The sequence below is a fragment of the Penicillium samsonianum genome (genome assembly GCF_028829775.1).
Source record: "Penicillium samsonianum strain IBT 33392 chromosome Unknown utg000005l_segment0_segment0, whole genome shotgun sequence".
NCBI lineage: Eukaryota > Fungi > Ascomycota > Eurotiomycetes > Eurotiales > Aspergillaceae > Penicillium > Penicillium samsonianum.
In genome coordinates this window covers 2,459,012-2,482,791 of record NW_026643263.1, presented here as the reverse complement: position 1 = coordinate 2,482,791, position 23,780 = coordinate 2,459,012, and the positions used below count along the sequence as shown (strand labels likewise).

At 48.3% G+C, this 23,780-nt stretch overlaps 10 protein-coding genes across 10 annotated transcripts; 4 read left to right on the top strand and 6 right to left on the bottom strand.

The window, feature by feature from the left end:
* Positions 1–75: 75 nt before the first annotated feature.
* On the bottom strand, positions 76–657 carry N7471_009832 (NUDIX hydrolase; the record flags this gene model as incomplete). The annotated part of the gene is made up of 2 exons (XM_057282551.1): positions 76–503; positions 609–657. 2 exons carry the CDS (start codon positions 655–657, stop codon positions 76–78), a joined length of 477 nt encoding a protein of 158 aa, XP_057133434.1.
* A 1,113-nt stretch (positions 658–1,770) lies between these two features.
* Positions 1,771–3,772, top strand: N7471_009831 (arginyltransferase; the record flags this gene model as incomplete). The annotated part of the gene is made up of 9 exons (XM_057282550.1): positions 1,771–1,825; positions 2,007–2,051; positions 2,138–2,213; positions 2,305–2,490; positions 2,548–2,952; positions 3,022–3,119; positions 3,174–3,239; positions 3,331–3,581; positions 3,647–3,772. 9 exons carry the CDS (start codon positions 1,771–1,773, stop codon positions 3,770–3,772), a joined length of 1,308 nt encoding a protein of 435 aa, XP_057133433.1.
* A 2,936-nt stretch (positions 3,773–6,708) lies between these two features.
* On the top strand, positions 6,709–7,547 carry N7471_009830 (undecaprenyl diphosphate synthase family protein; the record flags this gene model as incomplete). Its single annotated transcript, XM_057282549.1, has 2 exons — positions 6,709–6,906; positions 6,966–7,547. The coding sequence occupies 2 exons, from the start codon at positions 6,709–6,711 to the stop codon at positions 7,545–7,547; spliced, it is 780 nt and encodes a 259-aa protein (XP_057133432.1).
* Positions 7,548–8,049: 502 nt separating this feature from the next.
* On the bottom strand, positions 8,050–9,800 carry N7471_009829 (Zn(II)2Cys6 transcription factor domain-containing protein; the record flags this gene model as incomplete). The annotated part of the gene is made up of 4 exons (XM_057282548.1): positions 8,050–8,766; positions 8,815–8,955; positions 9,018–9,674; positions 9,741–9,800. The coding sequence occupies 4 exons, from the start codon at positions 9,798–9,800 to the stop codon at positions 8,050–8,052; spliced, it is 1,575 nt and encodes a 524-aa protein (XP_057133431.1).
* Positions 9,801–10,238: 438 nt separating this feature from the next.
* N7471_009828 (cysteine hydrolase family protein) lies at positions 10,239–11,066 on the top strand (the record flags this gene model as incomplete). The annotated part of the gene is made up of 4 exons (XM_057282547.1): positions 10,239–10,585; positions 10,660–10,779; positions 10,848–10,868; positions 10,937–11,066. The coding sequence occupies 4 exons, from the start codon at positions 10,239–10,241 to the stop codon at positions 11,064–11,066; spliced, it is 618 nt and encodes a 205-aa protein (XP_057133430.1).
* Positions 11,067–11,505: 439 nt separating this feature from the next.
* N7471_009827 (SDR family oxidoreductase) lies at positions 11,506–12,787 on the bottom strand. The gene is made up of 2 exons (XM_057282546.1): positions 12,227–12,787; positions 11,506–12,170 (listed from the first exon to the last, which is right to left on the bottom strand). The coding sequence occupies exons 1-2, from the start codon at positions 12,727–12,729 to the stop codon at positions 11,639–11,641; spliced, it is 1,035 nt and encodes a 344-aa protein (XP_057133429.1). The 5' UTR covers positions 12,730–12,787; the 3' UTR covers positions 11,506–11,638.
* Positions 12,788–15,491: 2,704 nt separating this feature from the next.
* Positions 15,492–17,459, bottom strand: N7471_009826 (uncharacterized protein; the record flags this gene model as incomplete). The annotated part of the gene is made up of 2 exons (XM_057282545.1): positions 15,492–16,804; positions 16,889–17,459. 2 exons carry the CDS (start codon positions 17,457–17,459, stop codon positions 15,492–15,494), a joined length of 1,884 nt encoding a protein of 627 aa, XP_057133428.1.
* A 975-nt stretch (positions 17,460–18,434) lies between these two features.
* On the bottom strand, positions 18,435–19,326 carry N7471_009825 (c-type cytochrome; the record flags this gene model as incomplete). Its single annotated transcript, XM_057282544.1, has 5 exons — positions 18,435–18,459; positions 18,514–18,608; positions 18,669–18,827; positions 18,892–18,923; positions 19,293–19,326. The coding sequence occupies 5 exons, from the start codon at positions 19,324–19,326 to the stop codon at positions 18,435–18,437; spliced, it is 345 nt and encodes a 114-aa protein (XP_057133427.1).
* A 1,023-nt stretch (positions 19,327–20,349) lies between these two features.
* N7471_009824 (uncharacterized protein) lies at positions 20,350–21,272 on the top strand (the record flags this gene model as incomplete). The annotated part of the gene is made up of 2 exons (XM_057282543.1): positions 20,350–20,757; positions 20,880–21,272. The coding sequence occupies 2 exons, from the start codon at positions 20,350–20,352 to the stop codon at positions 21,270–21,272; spliced, it is 801 nt and encodes a 266-aa protein (XP_057133426.1).
* A 433-nt stretch (positions 21,273–21,705) lies between these two features.
* On the bottom strand, positions 21,706–22,955 carry N7471_009823 (exosome non-catalytic core subunit RRP42; the record flags this gene model as incomplete). Its single annotated transcript, XM_057282542.1, has 2 exons — positions 21,706–22,311; positions 22,407–22,955. The coding sequence occupies 2 exons, from the start codon at positions 22,953–22,955 to the stop codon at positions 21,706–21,708; spliced, it is 1,155 nt and encodes a 384-aa protein (XP_057133425.1).
* Between the last annotated feature and the right edge of the window lie 825 nt (positions 22,956–23,780).

Below are 23,780 nucleotides of genomic sequence, written 5' to 3'. Positions count from 1 at the left end.
GCACATAAGAGGTAGAAGAATGAGGAGGGGAGAGTGTTCGATGTGCAAGAGAACTGAAAGTGCACGCGATAGGGGCTACCGCTTCAACGAGCTGCGATTCAACGCTTCAAGCAACTCGGGCCGATTTGCGAGGGCAGTGGCAGCCTGTGTATAGGAAACCCATTGCCGTTTCCGCTTGTGCATCTCAGGCCACTCGGTTTCCTCTCGCTCGACGGTGACTTCAAAGAACTGGTATGACGCTTTGGGCGCTTGCGCCGTGAGAAGGCCGGAAGGTCTCATGTCCGGGATGAGTCCCAGATCTCTGCTCACGATGCAGATGACACCGGCTTCCTCCCAAGCCTCACGGCATGCAGCCTGCTCGGCGCTTTTTTCATCGAGCTCCCATCCACCCTTGGGGAGCACCCATCCTCCGGGTCCTGCGGACTGAATCATGAGGACTTTGGTCTTGTCGGCGGAAAGAGGGACAACGCCGGCTACCAGTCGCTCGCCTTTTGAGCCGTAGCCTATGACAAGCCGTTAGAGTCAGGAAACACAGGGACAGTGTAGACGTAAGGGGGACGGGTTCCCCCCACGTGCGCAGCCGCAAAGCGACATCAGCGATAACTCACGTTGGTTTTTCCGCCCAACGCGGGCTTCCATAGACCGTATTTGAGCCATTGTAATAGACAATCGAAGATCCTTGGATTTACTCCAGGATTTGGTGGAGGTGGAAAGTCTCCGGGGAAATGAAGAAAGGGAGAAAAAGAGTGGAAAGGCCAAGGATATCAAAAAGATCAAGGGAAAACCCAATAGATGACGCTCTCGCAAGCTCCCTCGGAGCCTTTCAGGTCTCTGAGGTGAGAGAAGAAGCTCCAGGTGTCTAGGGTGGTGTAGAGGTGCGGGAGTACAGCGCGAGGGCGGTCGGGGGGAAATTTTTTTTTCCTTTGGATATTGCGGAGGTAGGCAATGGAGATCAGGTCTTCCCGTTCATGCCTGACGGGGGATTAGAATGGTAAGTGGAAATAGGCATGGTTTTCAAAAGAAGAATTGAGAAATGGGAGGTTATTGAGGAATGGAGAAAAGAAGAGAAGTGGGAATGGAGGGGCACGGCGGCGCAGTCCGGAGAAGAGTCAAGGTACGTTTCTTTTTTTTTTTTTTTTTTCTTCTTCCTTTTCTATTATTGTCTTTTCTTCTTTGCATATTTACATTAGTTGTCTTTGTTACATCGTACGATAGTCACTATAGTCATCATAGAGAGAGGATAACAGTTCAATGGCCTTGACTTGTCTCCTTTTTCACTCTATATATGGTCATGTGACCCTCCAGATGGATGAACTATTAAGATGTTTCTATATTTGCTAGAATCCCCTAATTTTTTGCTATATTTTGCCAGAGTTTACTATGATCAACTATTACCTACTATTACTGTTCCTATAATTCAACCTCGCTAGCCCTCTAAATGTGCGTCGGGTAATGAGCCTCTTAAAACCTACGGGATTTGCTGGTAGCGAGATGGGGGAAACTCGGGGCGACTTGACCAGAATCTACAAGATCGGCCATGTGGCTTGAAAGATGAGATGCATACAGTTGAAAGCTATAGACCTAAATAACCACATAAGTACGCATAAACGTAGTCATATCCCCTTTGCCGTATAAACCGCATTTGCAATATTTACAATATTTACAACCCCCGCCGGCTCGTCCGACTTCATCTTTCACTCTCTCCCTCTCTCCCGATACTACGACTCACATCCACTCGCCGATGCACGCCAACACATATCCAATCTAAAGATGCAACAGGTTGACGCCGAACGCGCGCGAAAGCTGTCGCTATTCCGCCCACTAGGTACGTCCCACTCTCCCGCAGGGAACCACTGAGATAGACCTCTGTTACCCCGTGGCGCTTCCACTGGCCCAGGGCCGCTACCACTTAGGGGAAATTGGCGGGGGTGTCAACGTCAATGCCTGCATCTCTTTGATCGTTCAACCCCTCTTATGCAAAAACTAATGTGATGTGATCATCTCAGGTTACCAAAAGAACTCGTGTGGTTACTGCAAGTCCAAAGACGGAAGTTTGTTGCCCCTACCCCTGCTTTGTTTCGTCCTTTTTCTTCTTTCAGGGCTAGAAAGATTAGGCAGGGATATTGACACGTAAAAGGTGCATCGTACTACACCAGCTCCACGTCTGTACTCCCGGAACATTATGAAGAGCTGATCAATGGCGGCTGGCGACGGTATGACTTCTCCCCCCCCCCCCCCCCCCCCCCCCCCCTCCGCGGGGGTTTAATTTCCCTGTAACCCATCAGACCATACTGACATCCTCAGATCGGGAAACCTCTACTACAAACAGAACCTGCTTCGGTCTTGTTGTCCTCACTACACCCTGAGGCTAGAGGCATCCGCTTATCGGCCCCGCCGGGATCAGCGCAAGGCCATCAACAAATGGAACAAATTCATCCTAGGTCCGGAGTATATGCGAAAGGCAGCCCGGCTTTGCCCGCAAACCCGCGAGTATGCAATCCTATGTTTGTCAATTTTGATATCAGATTATTGCTAATCAACGCATAGAGAGAAAAAGTACCGCAAGTGCAACTTCGACCTTCTATCAGCTGTCCACCAGAGCGAGTACGACCACATCAAACGGCCCGTTGACCCTGCTACCAAGCTTCCCATTGAACCAGCGCACCGCTTCGAAGTCACCATTGAAGGTGACTCTGTGTCTCAGGCAAAGTTTGAGGTGTTCCTCAAGTACCAAACGGCCATCCATAAAGAGGATGTCTCTCACTGGAAACCCAAGGACTTTCAACGCTTCTTATGCACAGGCCTCAAGCGAACTCCGAATCCCGTAACAGCCACCAACGCTTCCGAGAAGAAACTTGGTTCATGGCATCAATGCTATCGTCTTGATGGCGAACTCATTGCTGTTGCGGTGTTGGACCTGGTCCCAAACGGCGTTAGCTCCGTCTATGTCTTGTAAGCTGATGGCTGACTGTACTTTGAAACACCAAAGTATGTGATAAGCTGATATTCGGTACCACACAGCTACGATCCCGCCTACGAACAATGGGAAATCGGCAAGCTGAGCGCCATGCGTGAAATTGCCTTCTCGATCGAGAATCAGTATCTGTACTACTACATGGGTAGGTCGCAATCGTGGAACTAGTGTTCATGCGCGTCTAACAATCGAAATACAGGGTACTACATTCACTCCTGCCAAAAGATGCGTTACAAGGCCAATTTCCGCCCACAGTACATCCTTGGTAGGTCCCACTCGTGTCTTAGTCTTAGTACATACTTTGTGTACTACGTGAAGATCGTGCACGACATCTGACCCTTTTCTCTGTTACTTAGACCCTGAATCATGCGACTGGGACCCGCTTGATGGCGAAATGACGGAGAAGCTTAATTCCCGTTCCTATGTCTCTTTGTCTCGGGATCGAACATCCTCCCCTACGCCTCTAGCCCCAGAAAGTGATGCCGATCTAGAGGAGGTTTCCCTCTTTGATATCGGTATGCCTGGTGTTCTTACTGTCCCCCAAGTGGAAGCACTGGATCTGGATCATTGGCTGCTGTTCTTCAACAACAACTTTGTTCACATGAAGGTACGTATTTATCTTTATTTCGAACCCCCTTGAGCGAGATGAACGTCTTTACTAAATCCAACTAGGATCTGGTCAAATGGGAAACCATGTCAATGACTTCCCCAATGTCTATCAAAGGAATCGTCGCCGAGTTGGCCGCAGTCCTGGGCCCTAAAATTGTCCGAAATAGCGCAGTGGACTTGCTCGGTTGATCAAAGACGATGTTTCACGGGCAAACTTTGAGCCTAGGTTCACTACCACCAAGACTGACCGGGAGTTCCAAACACCGGGAAAGGAGATGGGACAGATATACATCAATTGTGTGAAATAATTATTTACATGCAATTCAGTCAAGTTCCCCAAATCAAGGTAATATTTTCGGATTTTTCTTAAATTTTAGATCCCAAAGACCTTTAACAAGCGAGCTTGTAAGTCTATAAAGGCTCTTGAATCAAAGAAACGCTAAAACCTCTCGACTTGTATCAATCTTATAGTTCTAGGCTATGTATATTACGAAGTACCTGTCATAAGTCATAAGTCGTGTTTGATACGTGACATGTATATGTACCGCCCAAAGTCCAATGCCATAGATCGATCGCGCTTTCCTTTCCAGGCGTACCTACCTAACTAAGAAGTCCTGGTTTAGTATTTAAACCACACAACTCTCCTCGGCAGTAAAATATCTTCTTCCTTCTCCCACCATCCTAATACTCATGCCCTTTCACCCGGGCCTTTGGCACCTGGGGATCCGAGAAACCTCGACCATTCTTCTTCCCATACTCTGGCCTTCAAAAGGGGGGTGCTCAACCAGTTTTGAAGTCACGGAGCACCCTTCCCCGTTCCAAGAAGAAAATCTGGTTCCCAGTAAGAGACACCTTCCAGACAATGAAAACTCTCTGCTAACTCTACAAGTACCGATTCCAATGGGATGGGACTAGGATATATTCCCATCTATTAAACAGCCTTTGGGAAGCCCTCATATGGTGGTCGCGGTAAACGAATCTCTTGAAGCTTCTGCTATGGAGATCGGGGAGAGAGGAGGAAGAAGAAACTCTGTGTATTCAATCTATGAAGAGTAGGGTGTTTATTCCCTGAATCTGGCAAACAAGCGCTCAGTCTGCAAGAAAGCAAGCCTGTAGAAACAGGCATCCATGGGAGATGGGATCATATAACAGAATCGAAGGGGGTTACATTTGGGGAATACTTTCAGGGCTAGAGTCCAGTCATCCCTTCGTCCAGCTGTGACTATTTTGGTGGACAGGAGATTCAGGCTCAACCTAAGCACTTCTCCCCTTTACAACAACATCGAATATCCTGTGGCTCTCCTTGATACTCGCCGTTCGGTATCGCTGGATCTCAGTCAAATTTCCTACTCAGCAACCAACAAAAGTCCCGTTTGCTTTTTCTCGGCCATACTTCATTCCACCTTTCGCTCTCCTGACCAAACGTATCGCATATCATCCCACCTCAAGTTATCAAAATGAAGACTAAAGTGAACTCAATGTGGACGCCCTTGCCCCGCCCCCGCATGGGAGTGAATCGTGCGCAGCGCTATGTGACATGTTTGAGATTCGGGACCGCTTCGAATTTCCACGGGGCAGATAGAATATTTCAATCGGCGGCTTGACCTCTTCTATATACTATGCGAGAAGGACGAATCTATGCCAACTAAAAAGCCATCCGCCCTGCCAGAAAGCGGAGGTCTTCTCGATCCAACGCCTGGGATAGGTACGAGAGAAGCTTCGACTAGCCATTGAATTTAAACATCTTGGTCTCCAGGTCATTGTTGACTCGTACTATTGTTACACTTGATTGTGACGAATGAAAAGTTGATCATACGTGGCTGAACATTATGCAATATCATCTCGCACTACAGAGCGGCTATGGGTGTGAAAGAGAGACCAGAATTGCTAAATGTCCCATGATTGAGGCATATGTGACTGTGAGTTTGTTCAGAAGCCAGGAGAAGGCATAGGCCAGGAGAAGGCATAGGCCAGGAGAAGGCATAGGCCAGGAGAAGGGCAATCAAATACCGTCTCCAGTGGATGGACACTTTATTCCTATTGTAATGAGACCCTAGAGCTCGGTAGATCACTATTCTCTAATATATTTCAGACCCTATAATTAGTCATTTTCCTGGAAAACTGCTAGTCTTCCTCGTCCATAGTACATAATACAGTAAATTGACAGCTTAGAAGATGCCCATATGCTTCGTTTTGCATCACCCCAATCTACTTGACCTTGTCCAGCTCATTTTCCTTTCGCCCTTCTTCTTCTGCCGCAAATCCATACGGGAAGTCGACTTTGCACCAATAACATGTAGCCAGTCTATTAAACTAATCATACTAAATTGCAATCATTCTTTTCATGGGCCGGAATATTCGGCAACCACCGAAAATAATGATCTATATAATCCAAGAAGTACATGAAGAACACGAAGTACAAGAGCATAACGAAGATACGAACCTGATGTATCGCAAGCGAAATTTAGGCCGAAATGCCGACAAGCTTTAGGAAAGCGCCTCTAAACAGTAACCAATCCCATCGGACCCTGGAATTCGTGATGGAGTGGTACACTATCTCTCGATACAACACCACATACACAAGCCAATCCGCAGAGTCATACCTGAGGGCAGGATAGGGTAACACCAGTGACACCGTAGTGATTAGGTAGTCGTTTTTGTGGCCCTGGACGTTATCGGTTGCTTTTGCTTTTCTGTGTCTTCCTACATATGTCGATAGCTAACCCACAAAGTAGTTTATATAGTAAGGCAATCTCACTTTTAAAGACTAGTTGAGTTTAGAAGATGAACTGTTTCTGGATAATCTATTTGTAGCACCCGAGTTTAATTGAGACATCTAATGAGCCAAATCATACTGGATGCTCTTGATAACGTTGGTATATGCATGGAACGAATGAACAACCCGTGGACGCTAATTTAGACATGATCACGTATCAGAAGTCTCTGCGATTAGATATTATCAAGTATTTAGCCAATCAGTACGACAGTCTAAAATTATACATGTACATACCAGTAGCTTGTGAGACCTTTTTGCGGATTTTTCGAGGAATGAAGCTCGAGCTCCGTATAAACCCCTCGAGCAAAAATATATTGTTCAAATTTCCTTAAATCTCCTACTTGATACAATGCACCTCTTCCATCTCCTCTATAAAGCCTTGGAGCATGCTTTCATACATGTCAACCAATTCGTAATGGAGACCTTAGCCCAAGGTCCTATCCCACGACATGTAGCGTTCATAATGGATGGAAACCGACGATATGCAAAGGAGAACGGCATTTCGATCGCAGAGGGCTATTTGGCTGGTGCAAAAGCTCTAGTGAAGGTAAATTATCATGCTAAATATTCCAAGGTTATCAGTTACTAAGATAACACCGGAAACAGACCCTGGATACATGCTTCGACTGCGGAGTCAATGTTATATCCCTCTACGCCTTCAGCCTTGAAAACTTCAACAGACCTAAAGAGCAGGTCGATGTTCTGATGAAGTTGCTAGAAGGGACACTTGGAGAAATGGGCGAGAATGATCAATTGGTGAAGAAACATAATCTTAGAGTCCGGGTATTGGGTCGTTTGGAATTGCTAGAAGACAATGTGTTAGGGGCTATTTCCAGGACTATGAATGCTACAAAAAATAACCAAGGGAAGGTTGTGAATATATGTGTCGCTTATACTGGCAGGGATGAGATTGCCTCTGCTATCAGGGAGACCGTTGCTGACTCTGGCTTCCCTGGCAAGCTCACGGCAAATACTTTGACAGAGAATATGTTCATGGGGTTCCCGCCGCTGGACCTTCTGATACGTACGTCCGGGGTATACCGTTTGAGCGATTTTATGCTCTGGCAGTGCCATCAAAATACTGATATAGAGGTTGTGGGAATGAACTGGCCTGATTTTGGAAGATGGGATATAGGCTTAATTTTGTTGAGATGGCAAAGCAGAAAAAGAGCTCTGGCTTATGTGTGATTTGATCTGTTTGATATTGGTATTATGCGAGATCAGTGTATCTGTCTCTTCATTTTTGTGATGTGTTTCTTGGAAAAGCCATGCTCAAGCTTAGGAACTCTGTTCAAATTGGCCAACATTCACATGTGTTATAAAGGAGCGCGATATTGACGGAACGTCTCCAGCGTCGAAGCTCCATACTGCAATAGCGTAGGAGTGGTTGACTTTACCTTCGCAGTCAAAATTGGACCCACTTTGGATTCCCTATTAAAAAAAAAAAGGCGAATTTCAATCGCGAATATCTCACTAAATATAAGTCTGTGCAGGCTCCAGAGCAGATTGGGGATAAATCAGCTATTTAAATACTACTTCTGAAATTTTCAGACTAATCGGGGTTGATATAGCCTCTCCAGTCACCGTGGACCCACTTATTTTCTCCCATAGTAAAGACCAAAACCCTAACTCCAGTCACCGTGACTGGAGCAACACCCGTGGGATAGAGACTGGGAATGAGATACCCGTTTCACGCTCTAATGCTAGTTGATGGTGAATCGAAGTCTTGCTCCAAAGCTCGCAGCTCAAAGTATCTCGTTATAGTCCGAAGCGGTGCCTTTGAAGCCACTGCACCCTCAAAACAACATGTAAGGTATGGCGCGATTTGTAGAATCAGACAAGCTGTTTCTTCGGCCATGGCCAGGTTCTGTTCCAATGATTCAACCTGAGTGCCGAGTAAGCTTCGCTGGAGTTTGATCATTCCCATAAGAAGTTCCAGACGAAAGGACCAGAAGGTAACAGCAAGTCCTGCCTTTTGGGTATTTTGGAAGCGGACTTGGTATGTTTCATCTGGGAATGAAGGTATGCAAACTGAGTCAACGTCAATCACCATGCTAGGCATTGGGATATCAGAATGCCAATACAGGGGGCCTTGTTCGGAAGCTTTCCACTTGTTTTGCCACTCTTCCATCTGATCAAAGACCGCCCAGTGATCATTTAAAAGCGAGATAGCGGTTTCTAGATTTTGCATCTGAGAGTCTGAGATTTCTCGGCGGTTGGGATTGTTGGAAGCAGAATTCTCAAGCCGATCAAACCATCGATCTGTTTGGTAAAAGAGCGATGGTATCTGCAACGCAATATCGTGAAGAAGCTCCATTCTGGTCTTCCGAAAATTCAGAAATGGGAGGTGTATCCAATCTGAATCTGCTAGGAAGGTTGGAATATGTTTGCTAAGTCTAACTGAAAGCTGTACGATCGTCAGCGGAAGCAAGAGCAGTGAATACTGAAGGCGTACAAAGATCCCCCTAAATCCACTAAAAGCTTGTCGCATCTGTGGCGAAGAGAAATTGTGCGGTCCATAGAGCTCTAATATGCTTAACACACCACCTATGTGGGCCAAAAGAGCTGCGTCTGAGTATTCATTTTCGTTCACGAACTAGAAACAGCGGTCAGGAAAGGAAGTGAAACTTGTTTTTCATTTATGGACCTGATTCTCACCTCAAAGGCCAGGAAAGCTATAGCTAGTAGCAAGATCAATTCAAGGTTGGCCTTTGGTTGAACACAGGGTTGGCCATTCCCTATGACCTTCTGGAAATGTGGACGCGAATTTTTCAAGGCGGACATGTACGCTGACTGTGCGAGTTGTGCTAGCTTCGTATCATTTTTCAAGTTTCCCATATAAGTCGTGAGAAGACTGAAGATAGGCAAATTGAGCGAGTCAATCCGCAAAGATGTGAGCGGCAGTAAGGCTCGAATGCACACAGCTGCGCTCGAATAAATGGGGTCGTCTCGCGATATTCGATCGCCGCTGAAGATACCCCCCTGGGAAACAGGTTTAAAGTCTTCAATCAATGCCAAGAACATCAGGCGCCCAGGAAAATCAATGGAGATTATATCAGAGGGCGGACTTGGCTCAGTGGCAGCTAGCTTAGTTCTTCGGGATGGAGAATCATCCAAGCTACTTGAGCTCTCAAAGTCGGCGGCTGTTGACTTCGACTTTCTCCTATTTTGTAATGCGTAGAGTAGCGCTTTTTTATCAGTCTGTTGGGTCAGATTTGCAGCATTCCGATGGATGAACGTCCGTGAATCTTTCGGGCCGCTACATTTGATACTAGCGTTGCTGCACCGAAGACATTCAGGCTTTTTAAGATCACACTTATTGTTTTCAGCATTGATACAGAGTCCAAGTGTATCACTCTAGGAACGGAACAATGTTCATACCTTCTTGCGGCGTCGGCGGCATTCATCACATCCTTGAGAAGCTCCCGGGTAAAGCGGCATGGCGCAACGTGGAGGCTAGCAGACAACCTGAGAGTCCCCAATGTGGGCCATTCTTTTTCAAGAGGGGGCTCAGTGACTGCCAAATATGTATTCGGAGTAAATTTTAGGAAGCATTACACCACGTAGAATGATTTTTGGGCTGTGTTGTCCACGGCTACCCCAGGATTCCGCCCATTCGCCACACTAGTCCCAAAAGGGAAGTCACAGCGCCCGATGATCGATATTTCTCTGGCGTTTCCTCTACACAACTCATACGTAATCTGGGCAGTCTTCCTTTTCGTTGAATAATCATTCCCTGTGACTCTCAATGATCAAATACCGAACACCGATGCTCTTATAAATCAACCATTGAGGGATAGGATATAAGAGCGAAGACCAGGTACACTAGTTTAACTTGCTTTGCATCAAACATACTTTTTTACTCATTCATTTGCAACCATGAGCCCTCGTACCGCTGTCGTTCTCATTGATCCGCTCAATGACTTCCTCCATCCCGATGGAAAGTTGTATCCTCTTATCAAGGCTAGCTTGGAGTCGTCCAACTCCCTCGAACATATGAAAGAGCTGGTTGCCGGCGCAAGAGAAGCCCGCATTCCTATCTTCTATGGTCTTCACCAAATCACCAAGGATGGAACTTACTCGGGCTGGAACCACATGAATGAGTCGCAGATTCGAATTAAACAGAATGTGGCCTTTTCGGAAGAGTTTGGTGGCCAGATCCTGAAAGAACTAGAACCTCAGCCTAGCAATGGAGATGTAGTTGTCTCTCGACACTGGAATAGCAGGTGAGTATTGGAAGACCAATCTTATTTGAATCCTTCTGCTGTCTAGAGGACGATACTAATTCATATAATGCCAGTTCCTTTGCGAACACCGACCTGGAGTATCAACTCCGGCAGCATGACATCACTCATATTGTGTTGGCAGGCTTGACCACCAACACATGTGTAGAGGCAACTGCGCGTGCTGCTCGCGAAATGTGTGTATTCGTCATCTACCCGACCTTTTGATTGGACACTTTACTAAGAATACGTTCTATTTGAATAGTGGCTTCCATGTTACTTTGATGTGAGTTTCAATCTACTTCTGATATTAAAGGCTGAAGGTCCTGTGACGAGATTTAACTTTGAAATCAGTACTGATGCAACTGCGGCATTTTCGATTGAGTTGGAAAAAGCAGCAGTCAATCTGGTTTGGCCCGTGATCGCAGACCAGCTTATGACGGTCACCCAGTGGGTATCTTCCTTCTCAAAGGGGCGTATTTGATTATGGAAACTCCAATCAGGAATCCAGTGTAGATGGACCCATGTTAGTCTATATTCTAGCTCCAGTACTCAAACTTCTGTCTTGTCTAGTATCATCACTAGATAAATCAAGACTTCGTTAGCATGTCCTTTGTTCTTTGGTATACTTGTGGATATCTTTCAAGCCCAGCTTAGAGTCACATTTTGTATTTGACATGTAGAACAGAGAAAGTGTCAAAAACTCTTACATCAACGGAGGAATACAAGCTTAATTTTGGCTATTTCCATGCCTGAGAGACAGTATGTGTCTTTTAGGATTTCTAATGGTATAGTGATACACATTATTTAGACTTTAAACCATGTATTTGAAAGATTATAAGTAGAGGTAACCAAGGTTGCCAGGACCTTGGAATCCATCTTTCTCTAGAGTCGAACCTGCGAAAATTTAAGCACCCTAACGATGTAAGAGGCAAAAGAGCAGTATCGATTAAAAGTGAAAACCAAATATCTAATCTAAAGCAAAGGGATTTTTGGCAACAATAGAGCTAAGTAACCTAAAACAACATTTTCTGCTGCCCTTCTAGATAACCTTGTTCAAAGAGAGGGCTCTTTTTCGGCATTCTCCATCTCCATAAAGGCGTGACCCATATCCAAAAAGGTTTCGTAAAAGGACCGGAATTCGATTCCAAGGACGTTCTTAGCCCGGGAACAGTCAACCTCGTAGTGCTCACCAACGCTTTGCTTCCCTGAGTTTCCGACAGGCACCCGACTCTTCAATTCGGGAATCTGATCTCGGAGCAGATCACAGACCTTCTGCTTGTCGAAGTCGCCTCCGGAAATAAGGAATCTCTGTGGCTCGTCTGTCTCGAACGCCAGAAGATGGGCTCTCGCAACATCCCTAACATCCACAAAGGCAGGCAACATGGTGGGTGGGACTTCAGTCAGAGATCCGTTCATGAGCGCATATATCTCTGACATAGATTGGCCCAGATTCTTGAGACTTGCTGATCCAGGGAACGCTGGGCCGTATACCATGGTCGGATTAATGGTTGCGAGAGAGAAATTCACGCTGGGCGAGGTTTCCACGAACTGCCAAGCTGCTTCTTCCGCGAGCTTTTTGCTGCCTCTGTTGAATTTGTTAGCAAATGGCCAGTAATTTTGAACACAGGAAAATCGACTTACGCATAAGCAAGACCTCTCTTGTCATCCTTCGTTGCCTGGTAGGTCAGAGGACTCCACTGCGATTCCTCATACACATGTCCCGGTTGTAGACCCTTCGAAAAGTCGGCAATTGAGGCAAACGAAGAAGTCAAAACAACTCGCTTCACCTGAGGCGCAAAAGAAACCGTGCTTTGCAAGATCCCTTTTGTGCCATTGATGGCTGGTATGATCAAATCCTTTTTGTTGTCGGTGATCTTGTACGTGAATGGAGAGGCCATATGCAGAATTCCATCAACATCTTTAACGGCCGTATCAAAGGCCCCGGGTCTTGTGATATCAGCGACGATCAGCGTTTCCAGCGAATCCCGGTGTTTCCAATGGATAGACAGGAGCCGGTCACATGTATCCTGGTTTCGTGCTGTCGCTCGAACTCGATACCCGTTCGAGAGGAACTGTGAAACTGTGTGGTTTCCGATGAAACCAGTTCCACCAGTGATCAAGATGATCTTGCGGGCATTCGACATGTTGCTCTGATATACTTTCAGATTAATGAGAATAAATTGAAAATATCGCGGAGATGTTCGTTTCTACTTTCACCTGCGACCTACTTGCCTTTCTTTTATACATTATAGTTAAGATCACCTGATCCTCTGAACATGAGAGTTTGAGTATAGAATAAAGTAAGTGCAATCGGAGTTATCGGGTTGACGCATTGGCTAGTCATGGAAAGCTGTGGCCTGTTGCTTCGTAATTGGAAGACATGAATGGGTGTAACTCTATTTCATTTGCGCGCTCTCACTTCCACAATAGACTAGTGCGAGGGCGATTTATAATTCAAGTTTATACTGTATACCGGAGAGGCCTACTCGACCTGGTGGACCTGGAGAAGATACCTAGGGCGCAGTGACTACCCTTTGCGGGATAGTTGCCCAAGGTACAACCCGGGCATGCCCCAAGCTTGCCTATATATGGGTAATACTCTGATTTCGGTATTAGCGTCCGCTTTTCGCGGGATTTGTAATCTAAGTTATCAAAAATTTGAATAACCTAGATCGTTTCGTAAACTAGCCCTCGCTATTAGCTTTTCGCGCCTCGCGGCCATCTAGTTTGGCGAAAAGCTACATGGCACCTCCTGCACGCCTGAGACTCGTGGCGAATTTCGGCTTTTACTGACAAAATAGCATTACGTCCCTCTTTACCTATGGAGCTCCCAATCAACATCTCAAATACGTACCGCAACCCTATAACGATGCCTGTTTGGGATCGCCATCCAGGTAAAAGACATCTCCTCATATTTGTCCTCTACCATACCACAACAGAGGAGATCCACAACACACAAAAGACAATACAAGATGCACTCCCCTCAATTATGGAAAAATAAACCACAGACTGGGAAAATGATAATAAATACAATCGTCCGAAGCCCTAGGATACCGAAATTCCCCAAATGACCGTGGAACTGGTTCCCATATGATCGACACCGCCTCAGGACCCAGCGAGAGCTTTTGGCTTTCTGGAAGCAATACCATCCCTGGCATACTGATTTCGAGGGAACTTCGAGCGGTGCGGCTTTGCTTCATCTTAGCGAGCCTCTCTCCGATATCAACTTGGCGCAGATTCCTAGATCTCGGATACAGCGCGATTACCGTTTGCACGGAATCGTTTGAAGCAGGTCTAGGAACAGGAAGTCTCGCTGATTCTTGCTCGTCGGATTCTTCGTGTACCGATTCCAGGTGCGTGATCGGTGAGATAATCGCCGGGGACTGCTTCTTTTTTCCCTTCGATGTCTTTGTGTGTGTCGAGGGTTCTGCGGGAGTGGCAGAGAGATAAAGTTATATCTGACAAGAGGGCGGTCTCCTTCGATTATCGCACCGATCACGCACCTGGAGTCGATACAGGAAGAATCCGAAGAGCAAACAACGACTTCACTCTCGGATGCGTCTGCGCGATATCTGTGTCGAATAGGAAGGACGGGCCATATCAGGACTCCTTTTCCGGGTGATTTCAATTATGATGTCCGTCCCGAGGGCCCAAGAGAGTTCCTTTGGAATGCAGATCAGCCATGCTTGTCAAAGCAACTTCAATAGACAAAGAGACGGTATTGCCCATGGCTTGTAGTTTTTCTCACGAATCGATTAACCGAGGAAGAGATGCAGAGAACCCACGATATCATGATGGTGCACGACAAATCTGATGCTTATGGTTCAAATGGACAACGCGCCCCGATTGAGTACCGGACTTTGCCTTTTCCATGGGTGCAGGGTTTCATTTTCAAGCGCGTCCCTGTTCATCTGGTAGTCTCTTGTGGGAAGAACACAAAAAATGTTAGGGAGTGGTTAACCTATTCTAGACCTGGGTGGCCATCTCCGGAGCTTCTGCCCGACGATTTCCTTTGAATGAGAATCATCTCGAACCTGGCAAGTTTGGCTTGGCTCTATCTAGGGCGGTCTACATACATAGCCATGGCTATCGGGCTGGGTCCATGAATCTCGATTTTGCTTTTGAATAGGAGGTTTATCAGTGAAAAGAACAAAAGCAACTAATGGAAGATCTAGTTTGCTTTTATATCTGGACGTGTAGGAAACAAGTGTAGTCAGCCGCGAGGTCAGTAACGACGTAGGACTCTAATAGTCTGATTTATCTGGCCCAAGATGATATACAGGACGTTATATGTAAAATAACAATCCAATCCTCTTTTTGGATGTTCTTTTTGGGAGTTCTTTTGGAATGTCTTTTGAAATATCTTCCGTATGTACATATCTTCTTTCTCGGTATTATAGCTAGAAGGATTACTATTGGCTATACAAAGAAGCCATGTCGGGCCTATCACACTACGACAATATCACGTATGAAGCACAAACAGCACAGAGGACTTTCCTATGTATAATCAGGGACTTATATATGAAATTTGCAAAAGGACAATGACTATGAACAGCAAGAAGATTCATTCATACATCCACAAAAGAAACCCATAATTGCACGGCGCCATGAAGTGAAATCAAACCAGCTGGCGCCACAAGTTTCTATCCCTTTTCCTCGCAATCCTGCCTATTCGCCACGAAATCCAGAACCAAAAAAAAGACCAAAGCAGTCATTCAAAGAGGCACAGCAGGTAAACCACCAATTACCACGAAAAGCCCGCAGCCGCGGATGCCCTGCCACATATGCCCTAGAACGCCAGAGAGGAGAGACAAAAGAAACCAATCAAACACAGGATGCTATGCCAAGACAAGAAATGAGGCCAAAGGAAGCAAAAGATAATAAACAAGATCAGGACCACAGGCCTTCACTCATCATCATCCCTCCCTTCCAACCCATCAATCATAGCCCGACTTGGTTTCCTCCCGGCCCCATAAACAAGCTCCATAAGCTTCGCTTTCTGTCTCTCCCGGACAGTCCGCAGATAATCATACGTCCCCTCCAACCCACGGATCTGCCCATCGATAACAGCCTCAACGGGCCCAAGCATGCGGCCGGGAGACCCAGAATTCCCATTCCCACTCCCCCCACCCCCGTCAATCGAGCCGACAAAGCTAACAGAGTCATTCCGTCGCACAAGCGGGCTCACCAGCTTCCTGCGCAGCGTCTCAAGATTAACTTTCAGTGTGAGCAGTCGGCCGCGGTGGTCAACGAGGAGGTGTTTATTGGCGACGGTGCGACTGCGGACATTCGCGAGGAGTTTCTTGTTCTTCTCGTATTTGCGGACAGCCGCGGCATCGGGGCCTAGCACGCGCGTCCACAGCGAAGAGAGCATCTCGCCTTCTGCGCGTTCCTGGGCGTCTGATTCGCGGACGACCGTGCGCTGAAGATTGAGGAATTGGCGGTCGATGGACTCGAAGAGCGCAAAGAGAGCCGTTGAGTGGGTGAGCTCGCTGTTTATTGATTCTTCCAGCACGGCGAGGAACTCCGTGAAGGTGCGGGTTAGGGCTGTGCGTGTGCGCTGCGCGGAGGTTGGCCCGAAGACGGCCATTACGAGGTGGCCGAGGGGCGTTGTTGTCGTTGAGGTTGCGGAGACGCCGTTGTCGGAGATTTGGGCTGAGCGTTCGAGCGCGCCAAGGCGTGAGAGCATGTTGTGCATGTTGTCGAAGACGATTGTGGGGAGGGTGCTTGGGGGCTGGGCGGAGAGTGTTTCTAGCTCTCGCTTGGCCCAGTCCATTACTATGAGGATGGAGTCGATGTCTGAGTCGACATTTGCGAAAAAGCGGGTTAGCTCGAGGGAGAGGGACTTTAAGGAGTCGGAGAGCTCGTCTAGTTGGCGCACAATTATGGGTGCGCTGGTCATGTTTGTACCGCGAACGGACTCGCTCAGGTCCCAGACTGCAACGCCGGTTTCTTGCAGGGTGCCGATTTGCTGAACGCCGTTCTCTGAGTAGTATATCAGTGGCTCGAAGGAGCGCGCGAAGCCGGATAGCTTTACTAAATCGGGTATCGATTGTGGGAGGCCTGGGAGGACCAGGGCGCGCATGAACGCGACTGAAAGAAGGATGATTATGATAGATAAGGTGGTGTTAGACTTGGAACTGGTCATGCGCTCAAACTTTGAGCGCAGGTAGCCAAACATCGCGGCAATAGGTTCTCGGTGCTGGACTTCTGCACGCACTGCAAAGCGAATGTCTTTATTCATTCACAACAATCGTTAGTATACCCGCGCCTGCAACTGAAACCAGATCAGACAGGGCCTACAGTTGCTCAGATTCTCCGCGCCAAAGCCCACCCCGTCGTCCTCGGGACTGTGGCGGGGTGTGCGCCCTGAACTCGGGGCCGGAGGCGGACTTGGGGATCGTCCGTGGAGGGGGGTATCTGCACCCGCCGGTAGAGGCACATTAGCCGCGACAGAGACGTCGCCCGGCGTGGCACGATCGACCTGTCTACTCTTCGTGGGGCCCTCGAGCGCATCCTCATACTGTGGACTTGGCTCGCGCGACTGGGACGGGGAGATGCTAAGCCCAATTGTGGGCTTGAGCTGCAAGCGATCCGCATTGGGGTTATCCTTGCGCAAGTAGGGCTGGTGGCGGTACCATCCACTGCCCTGGACGTATTCGGGTTGATGGAAGCCTGGGGGTGACCATCGCTCCTGAGCGGGATCCTCGATCTCTCCATCTTCCCCGTCTGAATCTTCAGACCGGAATCCGGAGTGTTGGGATGGCAGGGCGAACATTGGGGACCTGTGGGGATTGGTGTTGTTCTCGAAGTCTTCGAGCGACGCGTCCAGGGATGGATGGTCGTCGAAGACGTTGTCTAACTCGTCCAGCATCCCGGACGGTGTATCGCGATAGTCGCGCCTCGGAAGAAGAGGCACTGCAGTTCTCAGCGACAAAGCGCAGATCAATGCCTATGAGTGGCGGTCACTTGCGGTTGAACCACTTTGAGTACCTTGAGTAAACTAGAGTGATTAGTAAACGCGCTGGGACGGTGTCTCCTGCGCTAGCCGTTACAGAAGATATCTGAGCAATCAACCCCGCGCCAAAGATGCGATAAGGTATGATGCGATGCGATGCGACAAGGCAGGTACTGGATTCTAGATAGCGACACAGGATAACTCCGAGATAGGCACATTCGATAGTTGATGTTGGACAAGATGCGATCAGGAAACTCTCTCGAGATTAATATGGAACTGGGATCGAAACGCCTCGTCAAGCAATGGAGGAGTCAGGAATGAGAAGACGAGAAAGCATACGTCCCCTCACTTGTATCCAAGTCGAGGAGGTTGGGCCAATCAGCCTAACCCCTGCTGGTCATGTGCTGAGACTCGAGGCCAACACGGCGTGTACAAAGTACACATCAGATACCGAAATGGTACAGGTGATGGTACTGGAGAAGTACTTCAAGTTTGTGTTGTCCCTACAGTTAGTGACGAGGTACTATTCAGGTACATTCCAAGTATCACCGTGCCTGACCGCCCATGTTTGCCCAATCGATACAGCCAGGGTCACCAACCAATCATAAGCCAGACCTCCATGATCATCCGAAGGATCTCAAACACTTCCAAGGTTAAGAATAGACTTGCATAACACCCGTTTGCAGTGTGTTTGTTCTATCAAAGGAATATCAAAAGAATATCAAAATGAAGAGGAGAAGATCAAATCTATTTTGGGTCATGGAAATTGTAATAAAAATACAGGCCCGGTCCGTTGGGAGACCCGGTAATCAGCCCATGGCGCCATAATCCCAGACTTCTATGGGGAGAAACAGAAAAAAAGCCGGGGAATAAAAAAGAACATCAGGTCGTTTATGCGGTGTTATCCTTGAGCCAGCTATGGGGTTGTCAGTTGGGTGTGTCAGGGGGTATGGGTTCGCGGGTAACGTACGTGATGAGATCGTTGCGCTCCTTGGTCTTCTTGAGACCACCGAAGGCCATCTTGGTACCGGGGATGAACTTCTTGGGGTTCTCGAGGTAGGAGAACTATGGAGACATCGTTAGCGGGTGATCGGAGCTGAGTTGAAGGTGGCAGTTGGCACTTACCAGAGTGTTCTCGTTCCACTCAACACCGGCCTGCTTGTTGGCGTCGGTGTAGGCGTAGCCCTCGGAGGAACCAGTCTTGCGGCCGAAGAGACCGTGCAGGTTGGGGCCGACCTTGTGGGCACCGCCAGACTCGGTGGTGTGGCACTGGGCGCAACGGGTCTGAAAAACGAGCTGTTAGGTTTTCTGTTTCCTTTGTCTGCGCGTGAAGCTATAATGAACTCACCTGGAAGAGCTTGGCACCCTTGGCGGCATCACCTGGAGAGAAGCGGAGGTTAGCGATCCTGTCGGCTTCTTTTTTGGCTTCTTCAATGAGGCCTCCCTCTGCACGCTCGGCCTCGCGCATGTCGATGGTTGTCAAGGTGCAGAACACATCGAACGTAGTCATGTTGAATAACTGATGCGTGGTTTTTTGGAAAATGTTGCGGTGATCGCAATTGAGAGGTAGTTAGGTTGACGAGGAGTCGCAATGCGAGGCAAGGCGAGGAAGTGTTGCCAATTGCCGTCCCAAGTAGGTAACAAACAGTGTTGCCATTTTAGGAGTTGATATAGCCTCACTTCCTTCAACCTCCATGGCGCCTCCCCGTTCAACCTCCTTTCAGCTCAATGGGAAGGTAGGTAGCTTACCAGGGGCGAAAGATTCTTGCTTCTTAGGAGGCATTGTGAAGTATTATGAAAGAATAAAAAAAGAGGTTATTATGACACTGTACTGTACAGGAAAAACTGGAAAGGGAGAAAAGAAAATCTGGTTATTTGTACTTGGCCCCGACGCTCTCTCTCGTAATCTGCCGCTCCGCCAATCAGAAGTCAGATGATTCAGGTGGACGGGCGCAACCGGAATCTTCGGTGTGGCTGTTGTATGCTTTGACTCTTACACTCCTTGTTGCTGCTTTCTTGCTTGGTCCTACAGGTTCAATCTTGGAACAGCTACAACTGGCAAGCTTGTGGCAAAGAACCAACGTGTACCCTCTATCTCCCATATCACGCCCCATGATCTCATAACTCATCATCACCTGGCTCAGAACATGCGGGTTCCTGACTAGCTCCTTGTACATATGCACCGAAGCTTCACAAACTGAAATATTTAATTCCCCTCTGTATGCCCATGGCGACCGTGGTCATATTATCTCATACGCGTTTACCCCCTTCACCCCTGGAGAACCGGAGCAACTCACGATCCACCGCGGCTTCGAAATGGCAGGGTTCTTATTCGTCCAACCTGGCCGGTGGTCCGATGTGTGGATCCTGAGGCAGCAAACGGTTTATTCTCGATTCATTCTCGGCATTGAATGCAATTTAGCCTGTTGCCGAGGTTGCAGTAGACTTGGACAATGACCTTTCATTAGTTAGGTTCCAAGGTTGGTTTATGTACTCTGTAGTGCCTAGAAAATGACTTGTACTACAGCTTAGAGCTATTCTCAGACCATTTCAATTGGTGGGAAACATGGGAAATAATGGATACTAAGCCATGTGAATACTATTTCCCAAGGTCAAGTGGTCTTCATAATTTTTTTTCTCCCCGAAAATAGTTAGGATCTCGACTCAATCGGCATCCGATGTCCCGATATAGTCACGTGATATAAAACCTTCTCCAAAAATTGCATCTACGGTTCCACATCTAGATAAGTCAACAAGACCATCCAACCCCTCCACACGAGCAAAAGGGCAAGAAACGATCCCAAAAATGCCAACTCCAATCCCCGGCTTCCTCCTCCCGCGAGGCCCACCCTCAGCATTGACTCTGCGCCACCTCCAACGTCAAAGCGCGCGACGCAGCTTCACCTCGACCAGTCCCGCGTTGAGGAAAGTCAGTAAGAGCAACGCCAATGCCAATGCCAAATCCAGCGCCACTTCCAAGCCCCGCGTCCTCGCAAAGCCGGACAGATTCCGCCCGCCCTCGCACCCCCAGCGCCTCACGACTCCATCTCCGAAGAACGCACCACCTGGCCAACCATTCGAGTATGGCCCGCGCACGACGGAGAAAGAGCGCGTGGAGCAGAGCAAGACGCAGTACCCGGGCATGTTCCCGCCGGAGGGGACAGTGATGTTTAAGTTCCTGACTAGCAAGTGGATCCACATTTGGATTGCGATGGTGAGTTTCGACTAGCACAGAGTCAAGCTCTGTGTATATCTCCAGATCCAGATCTAGATCTACCCAAAACCTCCGAGGACAATCGAACAATCCAGTAAACAATTAACTAACCAACCATACAGAGCGTCCTAATCTCCTGCGCCGGGTTCACCTTCACAACAAATTTCAAAGCAACCTCACCATTCGCGCACCTGCTACCATCCTGGTCGGGTCTGCTGACGTCGCCCGTCGGCACGATCTCACAGGTATTCTCTGTGTGGCGGATGCATGTGCAGCACAACTCGATGCGCGTGCGGGAGCAGCGACACCGTCGCGTTGAAGATGCGGAGAAGAGGAAGCAGTATCGTGTTGCGCATGGGCTTGAGGAGGCTGAGCCTGAGAAGAAGGAGGAGGGCGGTAATGAGGTTGACTCGCAGTCTCCTGTTGCTGCTGTTGAGGGTGCGGAGGGTGCGAAGGAGTTTGTTGATTGGGAGGGGAATAAGAAGCCCGTTAAGAAGTGGTTGGGGATTTGGTGATTTGGTGATTTTTATTCCCTATATACATAACCTTGGGATGGGCTAGTTCATCATATCTACGGGTGATATATCTATCCATCTGGGTATGGCATAGACTAGATATGATGTCTATGGGGTTTGGCTGTGGGTATGTATCGATGGACCCGTTCCTACATGGGGGACCTGCCGATACCCCTCCAGCAGTCACGTTGGTGTAAATGGATTTCAATCCATTTTGTACATTAGTGGACTTTCAGTCCAGCTACGATAGGAGGATTATCTCAACTTTAATCGAATCAACGATGAACAGAAACGATTTGACCAAAAGACAACGCTTTTCTCCAAACTCCAGAAGCAGCGACCTATCAACTCAGATATCAAAGTCGCAACCTGAAAGTAATGCTGTACTTTATTACTCATACATGGCCATGAGAAATGGATAAAAATAAGACATTTATTGCACTTCAACCCCCTCAAGTCCCTCAAGGACCTCCTCGCCAACACCGCCCTTACCGAGAACAGTCTTAATCATGCGTGCAATGACACTGCGCTTAGCACCACCTCTGCGCGGACGCCAGACACCCTCAACCTCCTCCTGACCACCAGATTCCTCGCCAGGCGCCGCAGTAGCACCAAGCATATTCACATTTTCGGAATTGGGGATACCAGGCTGAGTGAGGCGGGAGGGGGGATCGATGGAGCGGATCGATAGCAATTTCAAAGTCTCGGAGTCGCTGCTGCGCGTAACTGAGATGGCCAGGACGGCGTCTGCGACGGCGATTTCTTCACGGTTGGGGTCAAAGATGACGTTATCACCGACGGAGATCACGAGCAGCGTTACAGGTGGGCGGACGGGGTATGATGGAGCGGCGGAGAGAGGAGATTTGGAAGTATTAGAGCGCGGGTAGAGATACTCCGCGGCATCCCAGTCATCGTCGAAGAAGGGGTCTTCTTCACCCGTGGACTTGAGTTTCGGTAGCTTAGTGCTGAGGAGGGCGAGGTGGGTTGTGAGCGAGAGGAGGGGGAGGGGGTATGCGAGAGGTTGAGAGAGGAGCAGGACCTAGAGAATAACATGTTAGCAGTGATCAAATGATACCTTTGGAACCACCGAAGAACCATAAACCCCAAAGACAGGAAACGTTCTGAGAAACTTACATCAATATACAAGCGCCAATGCCACCGCTTGTTAATAACCAGTCTCCCCTTCAACCCACCGGCCATCTCCTTCGCGGCATCCCCATTCCCACCAGCAACAGAACCAACCAGACTCTCCCGCATCATCTCACTCAAAAATACAGGCAGGGCATCATCATCCCTAAACCCGGGGATCTCAATCGACATCTGCACCCACTCTCCCTGACCTGAGACAGCGGCCGAGCCCTGCTCGCCCTCGCGGTTCAGTGCGTCACCATGCTGCGCCAGACTGCGCGAGTCGAGCGTGTCGGCTGCAAGAACGGTCTTCTCGACTTCTGCTTTCACGCCGACGATCGCTTGCGTGCCGTCTGCAAACCCGATGCGCGCGCTGCCGTTCGTGCCGGGCAGGATGGTGGTCTCGGCGGAAAGAGGGCGGAACTGTGTGGGTGAGCGGCCGTCTGGTCGGATTGGGTTCTTGGGGAGGCTGAGGGAGGTGTAGAGGTAGGAGAGTTCAGCGGGTGAGAGGTGGGGGACTTGAGAGGCGGAGGAGGCTTGTCGTTGGTTTGACATTTTGGCGGATTTGGTGTTTTTGGGTAGCTGGGGAAATAGATTGCTGTGTTTTGGAGGATAGAGCTAGAGCTCGGTTGCGCGAGTTTAAGCTCGTAGCTGTTGGCGGGCGGTTTGATTTTGTGGTGATCGGCCCGCGATTTGTGAAAAGTACTTGCCGGGGCGCGTGTTGGGTATGCTAAGGTGTTGGTAGCCCGGACTTCAAGCTATGGCCAGTCTATTTTCGACTGGTAAGGTGGTGCTGGGAAGCAATTGAGGAGAAGAAAAAAAGTTGGTAGAGTCGAGCAGCGCAGTCTCAATCAGGAAATCTTGATGTGCACCGGATGATCGTTGTTCCGCTGATATCGGTCCATGTACGGAGTACGAGAAGTATAGATGCAATGTGACTTTTCTACATTCACCCTGTAATCTCGATATAGAATGACTTGTCTTCTACTACTTAAACTAATTTTCTGCATATGCTAAACCTGCAGTCTTTCAGAGCCCAACAATCCCACCTTCCCACGTTGTCCATCATTTTCCATCGCCAACAGCTCCCCATACCAATTAAGTTCATAGAAATTTGAGAGCAAGTGGTAAAGAAGTAAACTTTACGAGGAATAAACGGTATATGGTCTTAATATAAGCTTTTGGATAGATTCAATGCATATGTAGTAAGATGTATGTATGGGCATGGCACAACGGCCAAAGGCGGAGGTATATTACGAGAGTATAGAACGGACTGGATCCAAGCCAGCACGCCGAGGTGGGGAGAGGAAATGATACAAGAAATCGAAGCAGGAGAAAGGGCTATGACAAGAATATGTAAATGCAGGGATAGATAAATGA

What these genes read in the sequence shown, in the direction of transcription:
- N7471_009827 (XM_057282546.1), bottom strand. Translation starts at nt 12,729, where the DNA reads ATGTCGAATGCCCGCAAGATCATCTTGATCACTGGTGGAACTGGTTTC. An exon ending in AAGAGAGGTCTTGCTTATGC is followed by an intron (nt 12,171 to 12,226) that starts GTAAGTCGATTT and finishes CAAATTCAACAG; the next exon opens with AGGCAGCAAAAAGCTCGCGG.